Source organism: Gouania willdenowi, chromosome 18 (genome assembly GCF_900634775.1).
Source record: "Gouania willdenowi chromosome 18, fGouWil2.1, whole genome shotgun sequence".
Classification (NCBI taxonomy): domain Eukaryota; kingdom Metazoa; phylum Chordata; class Actinopteri; order Blenniiformes; family Gobiesocidae; genus Gouania; species Gouania willdenowi.
In genome coordinates, this window is record NC_041061.1 from 23,339,091 (window position 1) to 23,359,089 (window position 19,999).

The 19,999-nt window shown below is 38.4% G+C and overlaps 1 protein-coding gene across 1 annotated transcript; it reads left to right on the top strand.

Annotated features, from left to right (window-relative positions):
- The first annotated feature begins 7,032 nt into the window (after positions 1-7,032).
- On the top strand, positions 7,033-19,568 carry LOC114480183 (lymphocyte antigen 75-like). The gene is made up of 5 exons (XM_028474079.1): positions 7,033-7,084; positions 14,227-14,586; positions 14,680-15,033; positions 16,839-16,924; positions 19,428-19,568. Exons 1-5 carry the CDS (start codon positions 7,048-7,050, stop codon positions 19,566-19,568), a joined length of 978 nt encoding a protein of 325 aa, XP_028329880.1. The 5' UTR covers positions 7,033-7,047.
- The last annotated feature ends 431 nt before the right edge of the window (positions 19,569-19,999 follow it).

Below are 19,999 nucleotides of genomic sequence, written 5' to 3' on the forward strand. Positions count from 1 at the left end.
TCTGGGTGTTTAAAAACACCAAACGACATTTTTAATATATAATAGCACTTTCAGTGGAATGACTGGCTTTGACCTTGACTGACCTTACTGTTCATGTTCAGTGTCCATGTTTTTGTTGTTGTATGTGTATACTCGTTGTTGTGTGCACTTGTCTATGTCTTCGTCTTAGTTGTTGTTCACTTGTCTATGTCTTCATCTTAGTTGTTGTTATTGTGTTGTTTTTTTTCCAATATACAGGTCGCTGTATACTCAAAGGAGACAAATCAAATCCAACTAAAGAAAAGGGATATTTTAAATTATTCATTTAAGTCTTAATGTTTTCCTCTCTTTCTGTTTCTGAGTGTTTCCGAACAGAAAATGCCACCGCCTTTTCGACTCCGATCCTGCCTCCTACAGCCGTCATGCCTGGTCACTGCTTCTTATGATGAAGGATGAGAATTAAAGGGAAGTATTGTCCATAACTATAACTGGGAAGCAAAGGGGAAATAGATTGAAATAAACACGTGACAATATGACATATTGTGGATGTTCTAACATAATATCTATTCCAGAGACTACAGAGACTTCCAATCTAACTGCGAAAGTGGGGACAGATCTTCAAATTTCCAAAGGGAGCGTACAGTTGACCCTGGCTTTGACCTTTATGGCTGAGGAGGAGGAGGTCGAGCAGGCTGGAGGGCACAAAAGCAGGCGGACACAAGAGAGAGGAAAACGGAGACACATCCAAAATGATCAGATAAGTGATTTTCCAATGACATTTATCATATGGTTTTAAGAATCCAAATGCATTCTTATGTAAAAAAAAAAAAAAAAGGGAAGGGAGAGGGCCAACGTCCCTCTGATTTTTGATTTATATTTTATCATGGGAAAATAATATACCTCAAAACCCTCCAACCATTTTCTTCTTGTTCCACCAGCACTTAGCGTGCAAGACCATAAAACACCTTCACTGGGTTTAGACACATTTAAGGGAAAAATTAAGTGTTCTCAACATTGGGTTGGTGGCCCAATCTGGGTCACCTGAGAGTTAAAAAGGGTCCTCCTGAAATTCTTGATAATTGATTGATATAACAGATAGTTTAATGTTAAGTAACTTCCAACCATTTAAGGAAGCTCTCCAAACCGTGCTAGGGCTCGTCACTCCTACGAATGGGATAAACACAGAGCCTTAAAGGGCCAATAATCTTGCTTAACTCTGGTTCAGACACGGAATAGGAGACACTTTTGCCACCAATTTACCTTCAAAATTAAGTAAATTACATCTCAAATAATAATTATGAGGGAAAATAATGAAATAAATGAACTGACTAATTCAGCTCTATAAAATAATTAGGTTATTTTATTAGGTGTGGAGTGTTAACATTATTCAGAATAAATAAAGGATAGAATAAGATTTATCCTTCATAAATAAGAGATAGCAAAGAAAAATAAAACAAACAATTTAAATAAATAAATAACATTATTTATTTATTTGGTTAAACTTATTTAGCTTTCTCACAACTCCATGTCTCCCAATTGTATGTATTCATCTTGAGAAGACATGTAGTCACACTCCACACTTCTCCGTCTGACTTGCATGCCCTTGTATACAGTGGTTCTCAAATTGTTGCTTCTCACCAGGTATCAGCGTACCACTGGTAGTAGACGTACCACAGTTTGAGAATCACTGCAACTCCAGCTATGCTTCTCCTTGCTCCAGGAAAGGAGAATCGAATTAATACTTCCTGCTTTTCTTTCAGCCTCATATTTTCCCACTCACGTGTGAATGGGCTACAGAAAACATTGAGCTAGCAAGGCTAAAAGCTCACTAACCCACACCTAACCATTGTGTGATTGTGCAGCAGCACCTTTTAGGATCTGAAAAGCTCTCAGATCCTGACTAACTATCCATTTAGTCAGTTAACTAACCCTAACACCCCTACTCTTTAAATTTTATTTTATTTTATTTTATTTTATTTTATTTTATTTTATTTTATTTTATTTTGTTTTGTTTTGTTTTGTTTTGTTTTGTTTCCCCCCCCCCCCTTTTCTTCTGTTCAGGTACCAACCGATCCCAAGAGAGGTTGCCAGGTGTGTGGAGACTACCCTTCCTCTGACAACAACTGATCATCTACACGATATTCGGCCTAATGACTTCGTGATCATCTACAACCCGAGACGAAAAGGGTGGACCGACCGAAGGTGAATCGGCCCTTTTCAGGTTCAACTGACGACACACACGGCTGTGAAGGTCGCAGAGCGAGCCACGTGGATTCACGCATCACGCTACAGGAAGGTGCCAACACCAGCCGACCCTAATCTTGAGGCGACTGGTCCAACGAAGGAAGAACCAACATCACCACTGATCGAGGAACCGCAGTAAGGAGCGTTTCCTCTCTTCTGGATCGGGAGCAGTGCTTTGATGAGCTTTCAGTTGCTTTAAAAGTTGCAAATGAAAGGGAAAAGGAAAAGACCTCGGGGGGTCACCAGCTGACCTTTCTTACGGGGCATACGGTCTGTTGAAGCCTTTGAAATCCAACCTTGATGACATCGTGGGAGAAAAGAGGTCACAAGCCTTTCTCGCTGTGATTGAAGTTGGTCATCGATTGACGCAATGGTCCTGTCAGCAATTCCAGTACTCCTCTGGCTCCTGGCCTCCAAGGGGGCAATCGAGGACACTGGGCTTGAACCAATGAATGCAAGTGTTGATCCTGATGTGAATGTTTCCTTTTACAGGGTTACTAATGCTAGCAGAAATAAACGTTGGATAGACGCGACCAATGTTACTCATCCGTTTTTCACGAACACCTGGTACCGATACGCGCACTATCAAGCTAAAAGTAGGAGCCTATACAACTGTTATGTTTGCTCTTACATGCCTGTGTCATCAACACACCCCCGCTTAACCGTGATACCAATGGATGCTTCCAACTCCTTTTGTTATTTGTCTTACTCTAACTTCGGCATGGGGGACCCCAACCGTTGTTCTAAACAGCCAGTAAAAAACTGGCTACACTACGCGATGAGACATCTTCCACTATGTACATAGATTACACGTGATCCACACTGTTTCCCTTCTGTTTCGCCAGAAATGGAACTCATAAACTAGGCCAGATTCCCGGTCACAATTGCAATTATACCCTGGGTCCTGAATGCGACACCGCACATAATTTGCACACATGTGCCCACGTTCATACACCCGGGACTAATGGCACGTTTAATTTAGCAAACGGTTTTTGACTATGCTCAACTATTCCCCTTTTGTCACGACGTAAATTCGAATCCCACACTCCTTTGGGCTTTAATCCACACGACGCGATCTGGGGCACGGACGTTCCCCCCGAACATAAACTGTGGACGACAGGCCAGAAAGTTACTTATTCGATGTTTCCCTGGGCTGGGGTGGGCAAAACACTGCTGCGCGTCGAAACCTTAGTCCTACAAAATAGAATGGTCCTAGACCTACAGACCGTGGCATTGGTAGGTGCATCTTGTTGCAGTTTTATCCCGAATAATACCGCCGACGGTCAGATTATTGCAGAGGCAGCCAAAAACATTTCCAGGCTACGCGACGCCATGCCACGTCCTATAACCCTACCGCCGCCGGAAGTCCAGCCTGAAGTGTTCATGATGCGTGTTTTGATGTCTCAGATGATGACTCTGCTTACTGATGACACCTACATATGTTTTTGTTGCTGTGCTGATATTTTTACCATGTGTGTTTTTGCTACTAGTGATATATATATATATTCCATATTCATTGCCGTGATTGCCAATGATTTTAGTAGCTAAGGATATTTGATTTTATTGTGCATATGACCTTGTCTCACGTAATATTCATTATGTGTTTATGGGGTTCTTTGCCTTTTCCTCCTTTCTTCCTGCTCCAACCTTGGGGATGCCTGTGTCCCCTGAAAAACAATGCATATATCCATAGTGTTATGACGGTGTCAGTATCGTTTGTCCTACAGACCACGAGAGGTTGAGCTACAATCCCACTAACTTTTTTGAGTAAGTTTTATGTGTTTTAGGCTGTGCTAAGGTTAGACATTTTCACTAACTAATTTTGCCTTTTTTTTATGTGTTGGACTTTGTCCAAAAAGGGTGGATTGTCAGGGCCAAAATTGTCAGTTATGTTTATTAACATATTTACTCATAGACCTTATTCTTTTTAAGGCTTTAAGTTGAGACTTTTCATTTCTGCTGTCTCATGTTTTCTGCTCTCTTCTCAAGGTCATCTTCCCAAAACACATCTTATCTCTCAGACACGGAGGCATCACACAGTCACATACCTACACACACTCACATAGTCACACATACACACCCAATACACATCCATTCATACACACAAACACCATACACGCACACACCTCCGAAACTCACGACATTCAGGAGATACCAGAGAACTGGTTGTTTTGACCCAAAGAAGAAACTGTCTCTTTTCACCCTCTTCTTTCACCTCCACCCTGTCCTCTTTATCTCCTGGAGGGAGGAGGGAGGGGGACTGAGGGGGAATATACGTGATGAGTTAGAACTGTGTGCCACTCGATCATCGGACGTCCGCCCGGGCGGTCACTAATTTTGTCCATCTTTGTACTCTTTATTTAGTTTTATAATAAACCTTTTTTATAAAATCAACAATGCCTCGCCTGGACTCCATCACTCAACCAGAGCAATAAATCATGTCTCCAAATGAGACCAACCGTAAATTTGCCGTGACATGAGACAGAGAGCTTACAGTACCTTCCTAAAGAGCAGCAGGATAGGACACAGTTACACGTTCTGTTAGATTAATAACTTCGATTTTAGCGTCTCCCACAGCGGAAGGAACCACGTAAGTCAGCATGAAAAAAAATCAGCCAATCACAAGCACCATAAATATACACTCCATTCAAAAAGTGTTAAAGAATGTAAAGTGTGCAACAAATGTGTCTAATAAGTCATTAGTGACTACCAGAGAACCCTATGAGTGAGCATGAGAAATTAAAATAAAATATGTAATGAAAATAACATGTAAATGTCAAACTTAAAGACAAGCAATGTGAAATTAACAGTAAATATGCAACGTGTTGACTTGTATATAAACTGTAAGTATATTAAATAAACACATGTGCTTCATATACACATTTAAGTTTTTATTTAGGCTGTTTTATAATTTAGGAATTAGGGCTGGGCGATATATCTCCCGCTTAGCCGTTTCCGGGTCGCGGGGGCAGCATCCTCAGTAGGGAGGCCCAGACTTCCCTCTCCCCGGCCACTTCCTCCAGCTCTTCCGGGGGGACCCCGAGACGTTCCCAGGCCAGCCGAGAGACAAGTCTCTCCAGCGTGTCCTGGGTCTTCCCCGGGGCCTCCTTCCGGAGGGACGTGCGCTGAACGCCTCACTAGGGAGGCCTCACTAGGGAGGCGTTCAGGGGGGCATCCTAATTAGGTGCTCGAGCCACCTCATCTGGCTTTTCTCGATGCGGAGGAGCAGCGACTCTACTTTGAGCCCCTCCCGAATGACTGAGGTTCTCACCCTATCTCTTAGGGAGAGCCCAGCCACCCTACGGAGGAAACTCATTTCGGCCGCTTGTACCCGTGATCTTGTTCTTTCGGTCATGACCCAAAGTTCATGACCATAGGTGAGGGTTGGAACGTAGACCGACCTGTAAATCGAGAGCTTCGCTTTTTGGCTCAGATCCCTTTTTACAATGACGGACTGGTGCAGACTCCGCATCACTGCAGACGCCGCACCAATCCGCCTGTCGATCTCTCGCTCCATCCTTCCCTCACTCGTGAACAAGACCCTGAGGAACTTGAACTCCTCCACCTGGGCAGAAACCTCATCTCCAACCCGGAGAAGGCACTCCACCTTTTTCCGGTCGAGAACCATGGACTCGGATTTGGAGGTGCTGATTCTCATTCCGGCCGCTTCACACTCGGCTGCGAACCGATTCATTTATCAATATAAGTATATATTATATCTTATTATGTATATAAAGTACTAGTTTTAGGAGTCGCTGCTTTTACTTCTCAGAACAGCATGTAAATCTTAGTTAAATGGATTATTTGATTAAGGTCATTATAAACAAATCTTTGCTTATCCTTGTTTTCAAGGTGACCTTGGGCAACAAGAAAAAGCAAGTAGAAAATTTGTTTAAATCACTTCCTAATGTTTACACAATCTAGAGTGAAACAATCCACTGAACATATAAGGATGAAAATGATCTTACTCACCCTCATGTGTCTTTCCGGTTAGTAGTCAATTATCTGGATCTCTTTTGGAAGAAAGTTCTGATCTGAAAAGATCTAAACGTGACAAAGACAGAGAACAGTTATTTTTAAAGCTAACTACTGTAGGTGTTGCATCTTGTGGTGTGGATGACGATAACAAAAAGGGGATGTGAAAGTAGTCTTTGGGACAACTGATATGTAAATAATAGGCAGTTTAATAATACAATCAGAGTCCTGAACAAGTAACAAAAAATGAGACCTGTGAGATCACTGCATACTCTGCCTGGTCAGGGAAAACGAACCGTATATCTCCAACAAAGACATAACTCCAAAAATTGCTCATTACCCTACAGGGAATCAGTTTACTCTGGACAATATGACAGAAGAAATGGTTTATCAATCAAATTGGTACTTGAACCAGAATACAAGCCTGTCTAGCTCCGGCAGATAATGTATACTAACGTAATTATGGCATACATCTGGTATCCTGTCTATGGAATCATTATGTCTTACTGCACACACAGATCAGCAGAATAAACATCTTTCAAATAACTAATCCTTTGCTGACAACAACAGTAGAGAGGATAAAATGAGGCACTGAAAAAGATCTGATGAGATTATTGGTCGACACTTTTCAGTCAAGAAGAAAATTACATAATGACTAATATCTTTTCCACAGTGTGAACCACAGAGGAATTAGCATTTCATTTGATTAAGGTCATGATAAACAAATCTTTGCTCGTCCTTGTTTAAAGGTGACCTTGGGCAACAAGAAAAAACAAGTCGTGAATTTGTTTAAATTGTGCCCTAATATAAACACAATCTAGAGTGAAACAATCCACTGAGCAGATCAGGATGGCGAGGATCTTACTGGCTCTCATGTGTCTTTCAGGTTAGTAGTCAATTATTTGGTTCAGAAAGTTATGATATGAAGACCTAAAAGTGGCAAAAACAATAAGCAGTTACTATAACTGACTATAACTATTTAAAAGGTTTACAGACTGAATGACAGCTTTTGAAGAAAACTATTGTAAACAAGTTTGTTCTACTGGACCTGTGAGTTTGGCAACAAGTTGGAGCTATCTTGTTGTTAAAGTTTGAAAATAAAAGTTAATATTCTGAAATCTCATAAATGTTGAAGAATATTAAAAAATGAGCAGGTTGTAATAGTACCATTAAAAAATAATGATTATGGTTTAAAGCTCCTAAATATTTGTAGGTATTTGCTATTCTTAAATGATTGTAATGTGCCTGTAATTTCAGCATCACATGTTGTTTTAACAATGAATGATAGTGTTTAACTGCATGAATTGATTAATATAATCGAGACATTACCAGATAAAATGTTTTCTAATCTCTGATTCTTTCTGCAACCTTGCACAAAATGTCCTATGTCTATCACACAATGTTTTTCTATTAAGTTGAAGAGAAATGTTTGCTGATTAACATGAGATCACAAATCTGAAATCAGTCTGTACTGTGTTAGATGGTAACGTAAGCCACCTTATAAGGGCTGGATTTGGTATCAGATATACTCCGATCCATTTTGGGGGATAAATTAATCTATTTGCCCGTCATCCTTCCAATATTTTGAACGTTCCAACAAAGACGCAGTGATCCACTTTAACATGTGTTTTTGTCTGCAGTTAAATTAGCACATTTTTACATATGCGAACCTTTAGCAATTAAGGTCCTGAGTGCTTCTTTTTTAATAATTATGAAGTGGTGTTATGGTGGTTTTAGATGAGGATGCAAAGTCAATATGGACTGTTTAGGGAACTCTGACTAAGAGATGATCAGGCCTGGGAGAGATAATAGTTCTGGAATTAACCATTTCAATCCCTCCTTTGTTACAATTAAGGTCTAAATATATATTGTACATAATTATTTTAATACAATTATAATAAGTACAGAACTACCAGAGAGAGACCAAGGCACCAATTCATAGTTATCCCATAATCACTAAACAAGATCCCATCACCCCAGGTATGCAGTCTGTTACTTTCCTTATTTTCCAACTGACCACTGCCCCAAAGACGTACACACCAACTGGGAAGAATCTGGGAGCCAGTATCCTGATAACCACCTCCCAGTTTTCAGATGATATACAGCCTACTGGTGACATTGACTTGTACATTTTTATATCAAAGAAGATTAAACTGTACCTGGTCCCTGACTTTAGGTCAGCCATTGTCCCTGTTGACTGTGTAGATCTTAGGAGTCGGTTGGTAGTAGTTTAAGAGCTAAGATAAGTTCTGATCCAGTATAAATCCCAACCTCCTGGCCAATCAGTTATCTCGGAAAACGACCAGCCTTAGAATAGGTGGATCAATCTCTGGACATGCTGCTGTGTGATTGGATCTGACATCTGACAGGACATGAAATATTTAGGCATCGATGCAATCCTTTCATTTACCTGGTGAGATCCTAAAGGAAAGATATAGATTTTTATCTAAAGGACTGACCAACATTAATCAGCTGATAAAACGTTCCTGGTTTAAACCAATGTGTTGACATCAAGCTCTGCAAAAGCACGATAAGGAGCCATTAATTTGCTTTATAAACACGAGACAGAGCGTGGAGGCTGGGCGTTCACTGGTACATGCATAGACTGTCGAAAATACATACATAGCACTGCGTGAAGGACGCTGAAATGCTCCCCTTCATAGGGGTTTTCATGTTTACATGTCAATGACAGCAGAGAGCTTCCTGGAGGCGGGGCTTCTCCAGCTCAGTGCCACGTCAAATTTGTCATCAAGGCGGGAGGTGTTTGTGCTCGCTCTGCAGTAAGAAAGGAGCAAATCACCCTCTAACTAACAATTGAGGGAATCAATGAAACAAACAAGGTGATTTAGCGTAACATGGGACTTTAATGGAAACCTATCAGCTGAGCTGTTGTTTCGCAGCATATACGCATCCAGTGAAAATCCAGGGTGACAAAGTATATTATTGCCAGTACATTCCGCGGTCAGCAGCTCTTGGCGGCCGAACACAACGGTGTAAAAAACAATAGCTGCCCTTTTCGATGCCTGAACAAAATGAAACATAGGAAATCTATCTATAAATTCAAGGAAGGTCTGTGTGTGTAGGTGCGTGTGTGTGTGTGTGTGTGTGTGTGTGTGTGTGTGTGTGTGTGTGTGTGTGTGTGTGTGTGTGTGTGTGTGTGTGCGTGCGTGCGTGCGTGCGTGCGTGCGTGCGTGCCTGTAGCAAATATCTCCCCGACACGGTATGAGTTCAACCTGAATCTTCGTCAATGGGTTCCAAATACCCCAAGTGTGTGCACCCGTTATTTTGGAGTAATTTGGCGTCTCAAAACGTTAATTTTAAAATTACGGCTCCCTCGGTAAGAGCGCGGTATTGAGCGCACTACTTCCGGTTCCGGGTTCATGATGTCACTGTGTCGCAGTTTGTTTGGGTTAAAAAAAGAAAAGGTCAACATTAAAAATGTTTTTATACTGCTAAAAGTCACACACACACACACACACACACACACTATAAATATAATAAAATACTAAATGAGTAAAATAAAACAAAACACTAAACCTAAAACACACAAAATGACTCCAAAAAACATACATTTCAGAAAATTATGAAATTGACTCAAAATACACAAAACTACATATTTATACACAAAATGACAACAGAAATGCACAAAACTACACCAAAGAACATACAAAAATAGTCAAAATGATTCCAGAATCACAGTACAATGGCAACAAAAAACAAACTATACAAAAAAATCCAGATCCAGAATCAGACGGTGCAAAAACAGACACCGCAAACAGTTCCAGGTTCACAGTTTTTACTCATTGCTTAAACAAAAGTAAGTATTGAAGCTGTTTTTACCATACCTTAAACAAAGTATAACCATACCTTTAACAAAAGTGCTGCTTTGCACTTTAGTTGCATTTCTTTAACACACTTGTTCCTGCACACTACACACTTTTTCATACATTAGACACTTAGTTCAAAAAGGAAATCTCAGGGTACCGTTGGGAAAACACATCAATTCAAAACACAATACACATTGGGTAATTGAAAATACTTTGACACACAACTGAAAATACTTAGTGACAAAATTGGAACCAATCAGCAGCTACAAAAAGGCCTCAGTTAAGCCATACATGAACTGCTGGGTGCAGTGTTGCTTCACCATTTACATACTGATCAGAAGATGAACCAACCTAAAGTCTCAAAAGTTTGGGGCTATTTTACTGAAAACTTACACACAGCACATAATCACAGCTTGAGCTATAGAATATGTTAATGTTTAGTTCAGTCACAACTTTGAATCAAAACTATTTCTACTTGTTTTTATGGCAAACGCTTACTGTAATCCACCATATGTGGGCAACCAGTAAGCAGCCAATCCAGGCATGGAGACAGTGAACTTGTGTAGAACTAACTGAAAAACTTTCCAGAACCAGTCAAATCAAACCCAATTCACTAAAGTTTAACATTATCAAGTCGTACGAATGCTCACATTTTCTAAACAAGCTCCATTTTTACTCCCATGATGCTTTAATGCTACAGCTGTGAGCTCCAGGTTTCCCATGTTTCTGTTGGCTGCAGAGAGACTGGGAGGCAGTCACGCCCTGTTACACACCCTCACTGTTTCCACTGTTCCCACTGTTCCCACTGTACTCCGCACCAACGAGGAAGTGAGAGACACATTGACAGAGCTGCAGAGGGATGTCCAAGGAGGATTCTTCTATTACAGGACTGTCAAACTCATTTAAGTTCAGGGAACAAATACCGACCAGTTTGATCTGAAGTGGGCCTCAGATAATAGGTGGAGAAAATGATAGAAATGTTACACAATATATGTAAAATAATAAGTGAGAGATATCCGTCCCTGCGGGATTAGAACTTCAATTTTCTTAAATTTGTGATTTTTAAAAAAATTTGAGCAAAATTGAAACACTTCAGAAAAAAATATTTGAATTCTTTAACAATTTCAGATTGAAATTGACTGCCATCGTGTGATATTAGGAGGAAAACTGTGATCCCTTTTGTTAAATGTGGGTATTTGGCGGGACTGAGTAATCTACAACTGAATTAGTTGGTCAGTTAATGATTAATTTTTAAATGTCCATTTGACTTTCTCCTGCTGGCTAAATTAGATGAACCAAAAGGAGATTTGGTCCGCAGGCCTTGAGTTTAACACATGTACTATTAGATCGAGTTTAGTATTATTTCTGCCATAATACATAGTCATCTTAAAGATGTAAATCCTTGTTTTAATCAGAAATAAAATGGGTTAAAAGTGACCAAAAATGGTGGAAATATTGGGGAAATGGGATTTTAAAAACCACAGAAATTGGTTCAAAGTTGCAAATTAGAGTGGACAAAAACAGACAAAAAAGTGTTATAAAGGGTTCAAAGTGTCAATATTGGCTTAAAAGTGGCAGAAATGGGGGGAGGGTGGTTGAGACAAAGTAATTTAGCAAATAATGAGCATGACAAATTGTGAATGTGGTTAAATTGGCAAAAAAAAAAAGCATGAAATATGGCAAAAAGTGGTTAAAAGTTACAATATTGGGTCAACATATGTGACATTAGGAGGAAAAGTGATGTACATGGGAGTAATGCAGTAAAAATGCATTAAAATGAGCAAAAAAAACGGCAAGAAAAAGATGAAAATGGTGAGTTTGGTGTAGTTGCAGAAAAAAGGGTGAAATTAAGCAAAAATGGGCTCAAATTGTTCAAAAATATATTCTTAGTTTCTTGAAGGCATCTGGCAACCCCTTCCCAGTGTCTCGCGGTCCCAAGGTTGAGAACCAAAGTTGCCCACGTGTGCACTACAGTAAGTCTAACATGCATGACTTTATGATGCAAAAAAATAAACACACACACAAACTGAAGAACATGCAAATCAATTTGCTGCTTATTTAAAAGAATTACAGCTGTCAACGTGCACACACAGTTTATTTATATAAATATATATATATATAAATCCTGAGCTGCACCACAAACCACACGTACCTCCCTCAGTAACAGATATAGCATGTGGCATAGGAGTGCCTGTTAATCACACACACACACACACACACACACACACACACACACACACACACACACACACACACACAATATATATATATATATATAATAAATACTAAATGAGTAAAATAAAACAAAACACTAAACATACATTTCAGAATATTATGAAATTGACTCAAAATACACAAAACTAAATATTTATACACAAAATGACAACAGAAATGCACAAAACTACACCAAAGAACATACAATAATAGTCAAAATGATTCCAGAATCACAGTACAATGGCAACAAAAAACAATAATTATGCAAAAGTTTCACAAAAACACGACAGAAAGATACAAACATACACATAATGACTCAAAAAAACATACATTACAAAAAAATACACCAAACAAAAAAATATAAAAAATTCTTGCAACATATCAAGCTTGCATATTAAGGCTGCATATTGGCAATTAAATATTTTTTTTTCTTTCCACAGACTCTATTTTCTTCCAAAATAATCTTTTTGTTACTTTAGTTATCTTACAACGGATTTAAAACTTAAGGTTAGCCACAGGTGCAGGAAAGTTGATGGTAAGTAGAGGTTGTAGGAGTTGAAGTAGGAAAGTGGCAGTTATTGCATAACGTGATTTATTTTTATGTTAACCAATTGTTTTATCATCATTTTATTTGACGTTAATATCATTAATAATCAACATCCTCTGTACAGTAAGAAATAACATTTCATTATTTTATTTTATTATTATTTTTAAAGCTACAAAGAGCCATTGCAAAAGAGTCAAAGAGCCACATGAGGCTCCAGAGCCGCAGGTTGCAGACCCCTTGAGTATGTACACCTCTTTGTACATCCAACCTTTAAACACAAACTCATTTAGCCATAATTGACTACTCTACTTAAGCCCCCACGATATGAATACATACTTCCGACGGGCATTGCACTAATGTATATAATAATTGTAAAAAAAGAAAAAAAAAAACAAATACGTTATGGCTGATTAATCTTTCTGTAAATCCAGTCCTTGTATTTTTTTAAACGTAACAGGCACATGTACACATATTACAGTTAATATCTTTACGTTCAGTATATAGATAATACAGAATATCAGTTTCACTTTTAGTAGCCGTTATACCACCTTGTATCACCTTTTTTGGGATAATCTGACGTGTTTGAGACCCAATGCAACGCATCGGTTGGACAAAACAATTAACTATCATCTTAAATGGACTATTGTCTTAAATGGACTATTCTTGTGACCGGAAGAGGTGAAGAGGAGAAGAAAGCAATATAGCCGCCTATGTGAGGGTGTGAAGCAGCTGACTCAGCTGATAGTTGAGAGTTTACTTTCCTGTGGTGCAGAGCGAGCGGTCACAATCAGTTCTATTTTTAGTAGCAGTTATACCGCCTCGTATCGCTTTTTTGGGATGATCCGACGTGTTTATGACCCAGTGTAACCCAGCGGTTGGACAAAACAATGAACTATCGTCTTAAATGAACTATTTCTGTGAGGTGAGGAGGAGAAGGAAGACTGTTAATGATTAACTGCTGCTGTTACTGTGATAAACACATGCTGAAGAAGTGTGCGTGTGTTTACGTCTACTCATGCATAGGCAGCTTGTTTTTGGGAGCGCTCTGAAAGTGACTTTTCAGAAGGCTAAAACTCCAGAAAATAGCTAAGTTTGGGAAAATAAACCTCAAATTCTATGTTGTTGGGATTTTTAGAACAAATGGAGATGGGTGAAAAATAGCAAAATACTGGATCTTTAAAGGTTTAGATGCATGATCAATATACGTCTGACTGAATCTTGTATTTGTGTTTTAGTGGTCAAGTGATGTGGTGTGTTTGGTGATCAACAACACTACCATATACACAGACACTTAAATTCAGCAGAAAAAAGTGGTTTTAGAGTTTAGTTACTCTTTAAAGTAACTTTGGTCCTTTGTTGTCATACATTAAGTCAGACTTCTTCAAACCCCTGCATGTACATTGTGCTTCCACATTCATTAAAGTGTCTATTTCTCCACAGGGTGGTCTTACTCCACATGCCTACAGTACCACTATGTTGCTGATCAAAAGACTTGGACTGAAGCTCAGACCTACTGCAGGCAGACTTATGCAGACCTGGCCACAATTGGAAACAAAGAGCAGAACGACCAGCTTCTAGACACCATTACATCAGCTGGTCAGAGCTCAGAGGTCTGGATGGGTCTGTACAGCACAATCGACTGGAGATGGTCAGATGGATTCTCAGGAGTCGGTGCTAACTATAGTAACTGGAGAAGTGATCAACCTGACTTTAATGCAGCTCATGACTTATGTGTTGCAGTAAGAAATGTATGGAGTGATGAGCTTTGTTCATCTAAGCGGCATGTTGTTTGTTACAATGGTGAGGATATGAAAAATCAAATCTTCATTTCTATAAAATATAATCATAGTGTAAGAATACTCCTCTCTAAAACCCTAATGATTGTCTCAACAGGGTCACAGTTGGATCCCAACGTTTTTTTTGTGAATTCTTCTGAAACTTGGCCAGTCGCACAGAAATACTGTCGAGAAAATTATGTGGACCTGGTGACTGTGACAAATATCAAAGTGGTAAAAAAGATTTACAGTGAGACAGGGGGCTCACAGGTATGGATTGGGCTACACAGACCTCCAAACTTTTTCTGGTCTGATGGAAGCAACTTCACCTTCAGCAACTGGGACTTTGTTCATAATAATCTCAACTCCATGAAAGTTATCTGTGCTGTGACCTCATCAACCATGTGGGGAAAATGGAAGTTTTTATCCTGTGAAGAAAAACTGCCATTTGTCTGCTACAGTATGCCTCATGGTTAGTGGGATAATGACAATCATTAAGTGAAGCTGGGAAAGTGTTTTATAAATTAGGCAAATACTGCCTAACATTTTTTACCCTAATCCAAGACATTATTAGTGAAAAGGAGGAACTATTATTGGGAAGATGTTGGACAATCTAGACGTGGATATAAAAGAGGAAGTGGTGTCTAAACAAAAGTCCTTTTTTTAAAAAAAACGAAACTATTCAATTTACAAAGCAAACATAAGGAAAAGTAGAAACCAAAGCTACCTAAATAACTGACTAATTGACCTTGATGACAATCCAATCACAATGCAGTAAACATGCCGAGTGCAAACACTTCTTTAAATGGTGAGGGAAGACAATCAGTACACACGGCCCACCTGGGTGGAAACACAAGGGACTAAACACAAACACACTCTACTTAACAAAACAGGGTGTGTGGAAACACACAGACATGAACCACACACACAGACAACCAACTAAATACCAAAAAAATAACTGAAAACTAAATAAAACCAGGTTCACTGACAAAATGGAAACTCATAGAAAATAGAAAACCAATAGGGTTTGAACCTAAAACCTTCCAGACACAGATTGTGCCACTTATTAAAATAGATATAAATAATTGCAAAACAAACACAGAAGATAGGTGTACAACTGATACAACTTTTTTACTTCTTGTACGATACAACTAAAGTTTTAATCATAGTTTTTGTCGACTACATTTTTTAAATGACAATGGTAAATGGACTTGATTAATATAGATCTTTATCACTACTCTGGAGTAGTCTCAAAGCGCTTCACATTATCAGGGAATTCACCCATTCACACACCAATAGGACTGAGCTGCCATGCAAGGCACTAGTCGACCACTGGGAGCAACTTAGGGTTCAGTTCTTGCCCAAGGACACTTTGTGAGACTGGAATCGAACTTTCAACCTCTCAATCAGAAGCCGACCCCTCTACTACCTGAGCCCCGGTCGCCCAAATGTCAAAAGCTAGACTATGGCTAACTAAAATAAATACATGTGAACAAAAACTACATTAAAATGGATCAATATTTTTGTTAGTTTATAAAAATGTAACTATAATTTCATCACATGGAACGAAATCCAATCAGAACTCGTGATTATATGATTTTACGCATTGATCACATCAAATACGTCATTAAATTTAAAAACATTAAATCAGGTTGATCAATAACAACTGAAACTTGAAAAAATGTATAAACTCCTAAGCTTTATATTTAGGTCTATTATTTCTGTAACAGATTTATTCGACTAAAATCTTAATATCATTTATTGACTAAAACTATATCTAAAATAATCCTGATAACTTCATTTTGACTGAAACTATGTTGCATTTTAGCCCAAAGACTATAAATAAAACTAAATAAAACATTTGCTGTCATAATTAACACTGATTGTAACCTTGCATATTGGATGATATTGATTTGTAGTGAGGATTATTAGAAAAGACTTGATCATGTGATATTACTCTAACAGAAAACATTAATCAGCAACAGGTATGAGAAAAAACTGGCCCATTCATTATTAACCAATGGATTATGGAGATGTCAACCTTTAAATTTAGAATGCTCTACAACTGAATACAAATAATAATAATAACAATAAAAAGATTTTAAAAAACTCAATAAATCCAATAAAAACTATATATCATGTTAGACATTTTAGATGCAGGCCAATATTTTCCTTTTTGTTTGTATTTTCAAAATAAATGTTGTTAAAATACAGCATTACAATTAATGGCATTACTACGAACACTAATTAAAGCTTTTTCTTTTTTCTGATGAGCAGCATATAGACTGCAGCTTAAGATAACTTCTGGGAATTCTGCCTTGGACCTCAATGACCCTGCAGTGAAAAAGGACCTCCTCAAAAAGGTGAATCCCAAACTTTCAAAGGCCAATTTTAAGGTTTTTTATAATAACACAAGGCTTGAATCAGACAGATCATGTCTTCATGTGAGGGCTGGCAAAGGTGACCATTATAGCTTAATGACACCAATCTGAAACGTATACACCTGCTATAAAGGCAAACTACAAGGTGACCCTAGGTCAGGGTTGGAAATATGTGGCTCTGGAGCCATGAATAGACGCCTCATTGGCTGTGGAGGGACATGTTAAAAGTGCTGCCATCTTGGTGCATGTACATCTACAGGGGTATTGGTAAGAGGTGGAGAATTATTCACTGAATCTTCCAAACTTTTTTTATTTATTAAAAATATCACACATGTACAATAATGTTTACGTAAAGGTAATCAAACTATGATTCTGAATCAACGCCATGTTTCAATTTATAACTAAACTGAAGGCAAAGGTATTAATTGAAAACAGCTATTGACAAATGTTGCTGGGGTGGGGTACTGCAAAGTAACCCCTTAGCCCTTCAGCTGGCTGCTCCGAGAGGTGACAAAAATGTTTAATCTTTGAAGAAGAACATTCAAACAGCCATAACTTCTTCAAATATTAATAGATTTCTATGTGTGTGACATCAATGGAAAGCTTAGAAACCACACTTTCAGAATCTGTAAATAACTCAAAATTATTTCTGACAATTAGTATGATTTATATGTGTCTTTTACATTTAAAGTCATTCAAAATGCCCCATAGGACAATTAGTTTATATTTTACTATCAATTTTAGAAAGAGATTGTTCTAAGGGTATATGATTTTTTTTCAATGGCTACGTTTACATGAGAGTTTTAATTCCCCTTTAATTCAGAATAAAAATGTATTCCTCTTTAAAAGGATTATTAATTCCCTTGTAAACACCTAATTCCTAATTAAAAAGGCCAATCCGAAGTACGTGGTTGGTTTGTTCTGATTTTAATTCAGAATTGAATAATTCCTCGATCTTGTATACGTTTTGTTCCGCTTTAAATAATACTGGTCGTTCTGCCATGCTCATCCTGTCACAAAGACGTGATGACGAGCACATAATCCAGGATGGCCGCCCGAAGTAAGCATTGGACTCGATCCAAGATTATTTAGGAACCTTAGAAGTTATGGATATAATGAAAAGAGTGGATGGATGGACAAATTACACACGCACGCACGCACGCACACACACACACACACACGCACACACGCACACACGCGCACACACACACACGCACACACACACACACACACACACACACACACACACACCAGAAAATGTCACAAGCTTCATTGGGCAACATGAAGCATTACATCAGGCCATATAGCTTCACAAATGTTGTGCGGGTCATTGAAAGTTCTCCTTCTACTCAAAAAATCCTGTAGAGTGGAGGTAGAGCAGCCATTGCACAAACTCCTGGCTTTGATTGGCTACAGTATGGTCTTCTGCCTCTATTCTCTGGTATTCTATCTCACTTCTCCTGCTCAGCAGACGAAAGTAAAACAGTGTGTTATTGTCAAGCTGTTGCTTCAAAACAGTCAAAATAAAAGTGAAAATAGTAGCTATTAAGTGGTCTTCTCTTTTGTAGCCGAAAAGAAAGGGTTTGTTTTTATTTTTTTCCGGTAGACGTGAATATGTTATGTTCGCCCCCTGTCCAATCAGAAGCCTTCCCAAACCACAGGCCTGAAGCAGAATTGAATGAAGGCGATTAAACATGTTTTCCATGTAAACCTCAATTTGGAATTACTACTTCCATGTAAACACGAAGCAGAACACTTTAATTCTGTATTATTTAATTCAGAATAAATGATTCAGAATTTAAAAAAAGCACCATGTAACCGTGGCCATTGTTTAAAAAAGCCACCTTCAGCGTTTCAATCGTTTCGATCGTGTGTAAAGTTCAGAAATCGCCCAATGCAGGGGGCTGAACAGACCATTAGAAGTGCTGAGTAAGGAGATGAGTTTGCAGAAAAAGGTATTAGGCCAGCCAATGAAATAACAGAAGAGGTGTCAAGTTCAAGGCACTTTAAAAGTGTGGGGTTTTCAGCTGTTATAGTCTCAGTGTTTTATGATCTGATCTTTTGGCTCTTGCTAACATTTTCATGTATCTCACAACTGGAAAACTCTCCTCACATTTTGTACATGCATTGTCATTGTTTGTGTTTTAGGGGGATTGGTTTTGGGGTAGTGCAAGATTAGACAAATATCATTATAAAGTTCTTTTAGAGTCTGAGTAGTAGCTCGTAAATCTTTCCATAAAAACCTAGAAGTTTAAATCATGTTCATCCAGAGTCATTCAGTGATTTTGTGTCTAAAGTTGTCAGAAAATACAGAGCAGAAATCATTCTGAATGACTGAAGGAGGCAGAAAAAGGCTGACAGACCTCAGGAAATGAGCAACAAACTAATGTTCTTAACTCAACTCTAAAGGAAAACATTTGAACCCTAAAGTTGTGTGTGAAATGATTTTGAATTGTGTAACAATCTTAGACAAACTGTTTTCCAGCTTGAAGAAAGACTGAAGTCGAAAGAAGAGAGAAAAGTCACCCTGAAGTGGAGAAACCAGCAAGATGGGAAGGTCTTCAAAAAGCTTCATACAGTTGTGGACAGTAATGGTCCTGAAGACTGTAATGGAGATTATGTTTAAGTGCTGTAGTCATACTTTAGGTTGAAACTTTAACAACAAATACTGGACTTTCTACTCAACTACATCAAGGCTGTAGGGAAACTAAGTACTGATACTATAAGTAGATGTTCTAGTACTTCATTCTGCAATATTTGTTCTTTATAAATAGTTGATCACAGATAGACTTTGATGCATTTTACTTTGTTATCTAACACTGTGGAAAAAGAAACCACAAAGATTATCCTTAAAGCTGCTGCTGGCTCTCCTTATCACCTCTTTTAACACAGATAAAGACATAAAGTATGGAAATATAACTGTTTCCATTACAGATTTTTGCAAAATAAAAGCAATATTTCTAAATGTCGACAAAGTATAATTGTGCTTTGAACGCGTTTCCATTCAACGTTGTTTTGGGCTGAAAAACAATGAAATCTCATCCCGCGAGACTTTGC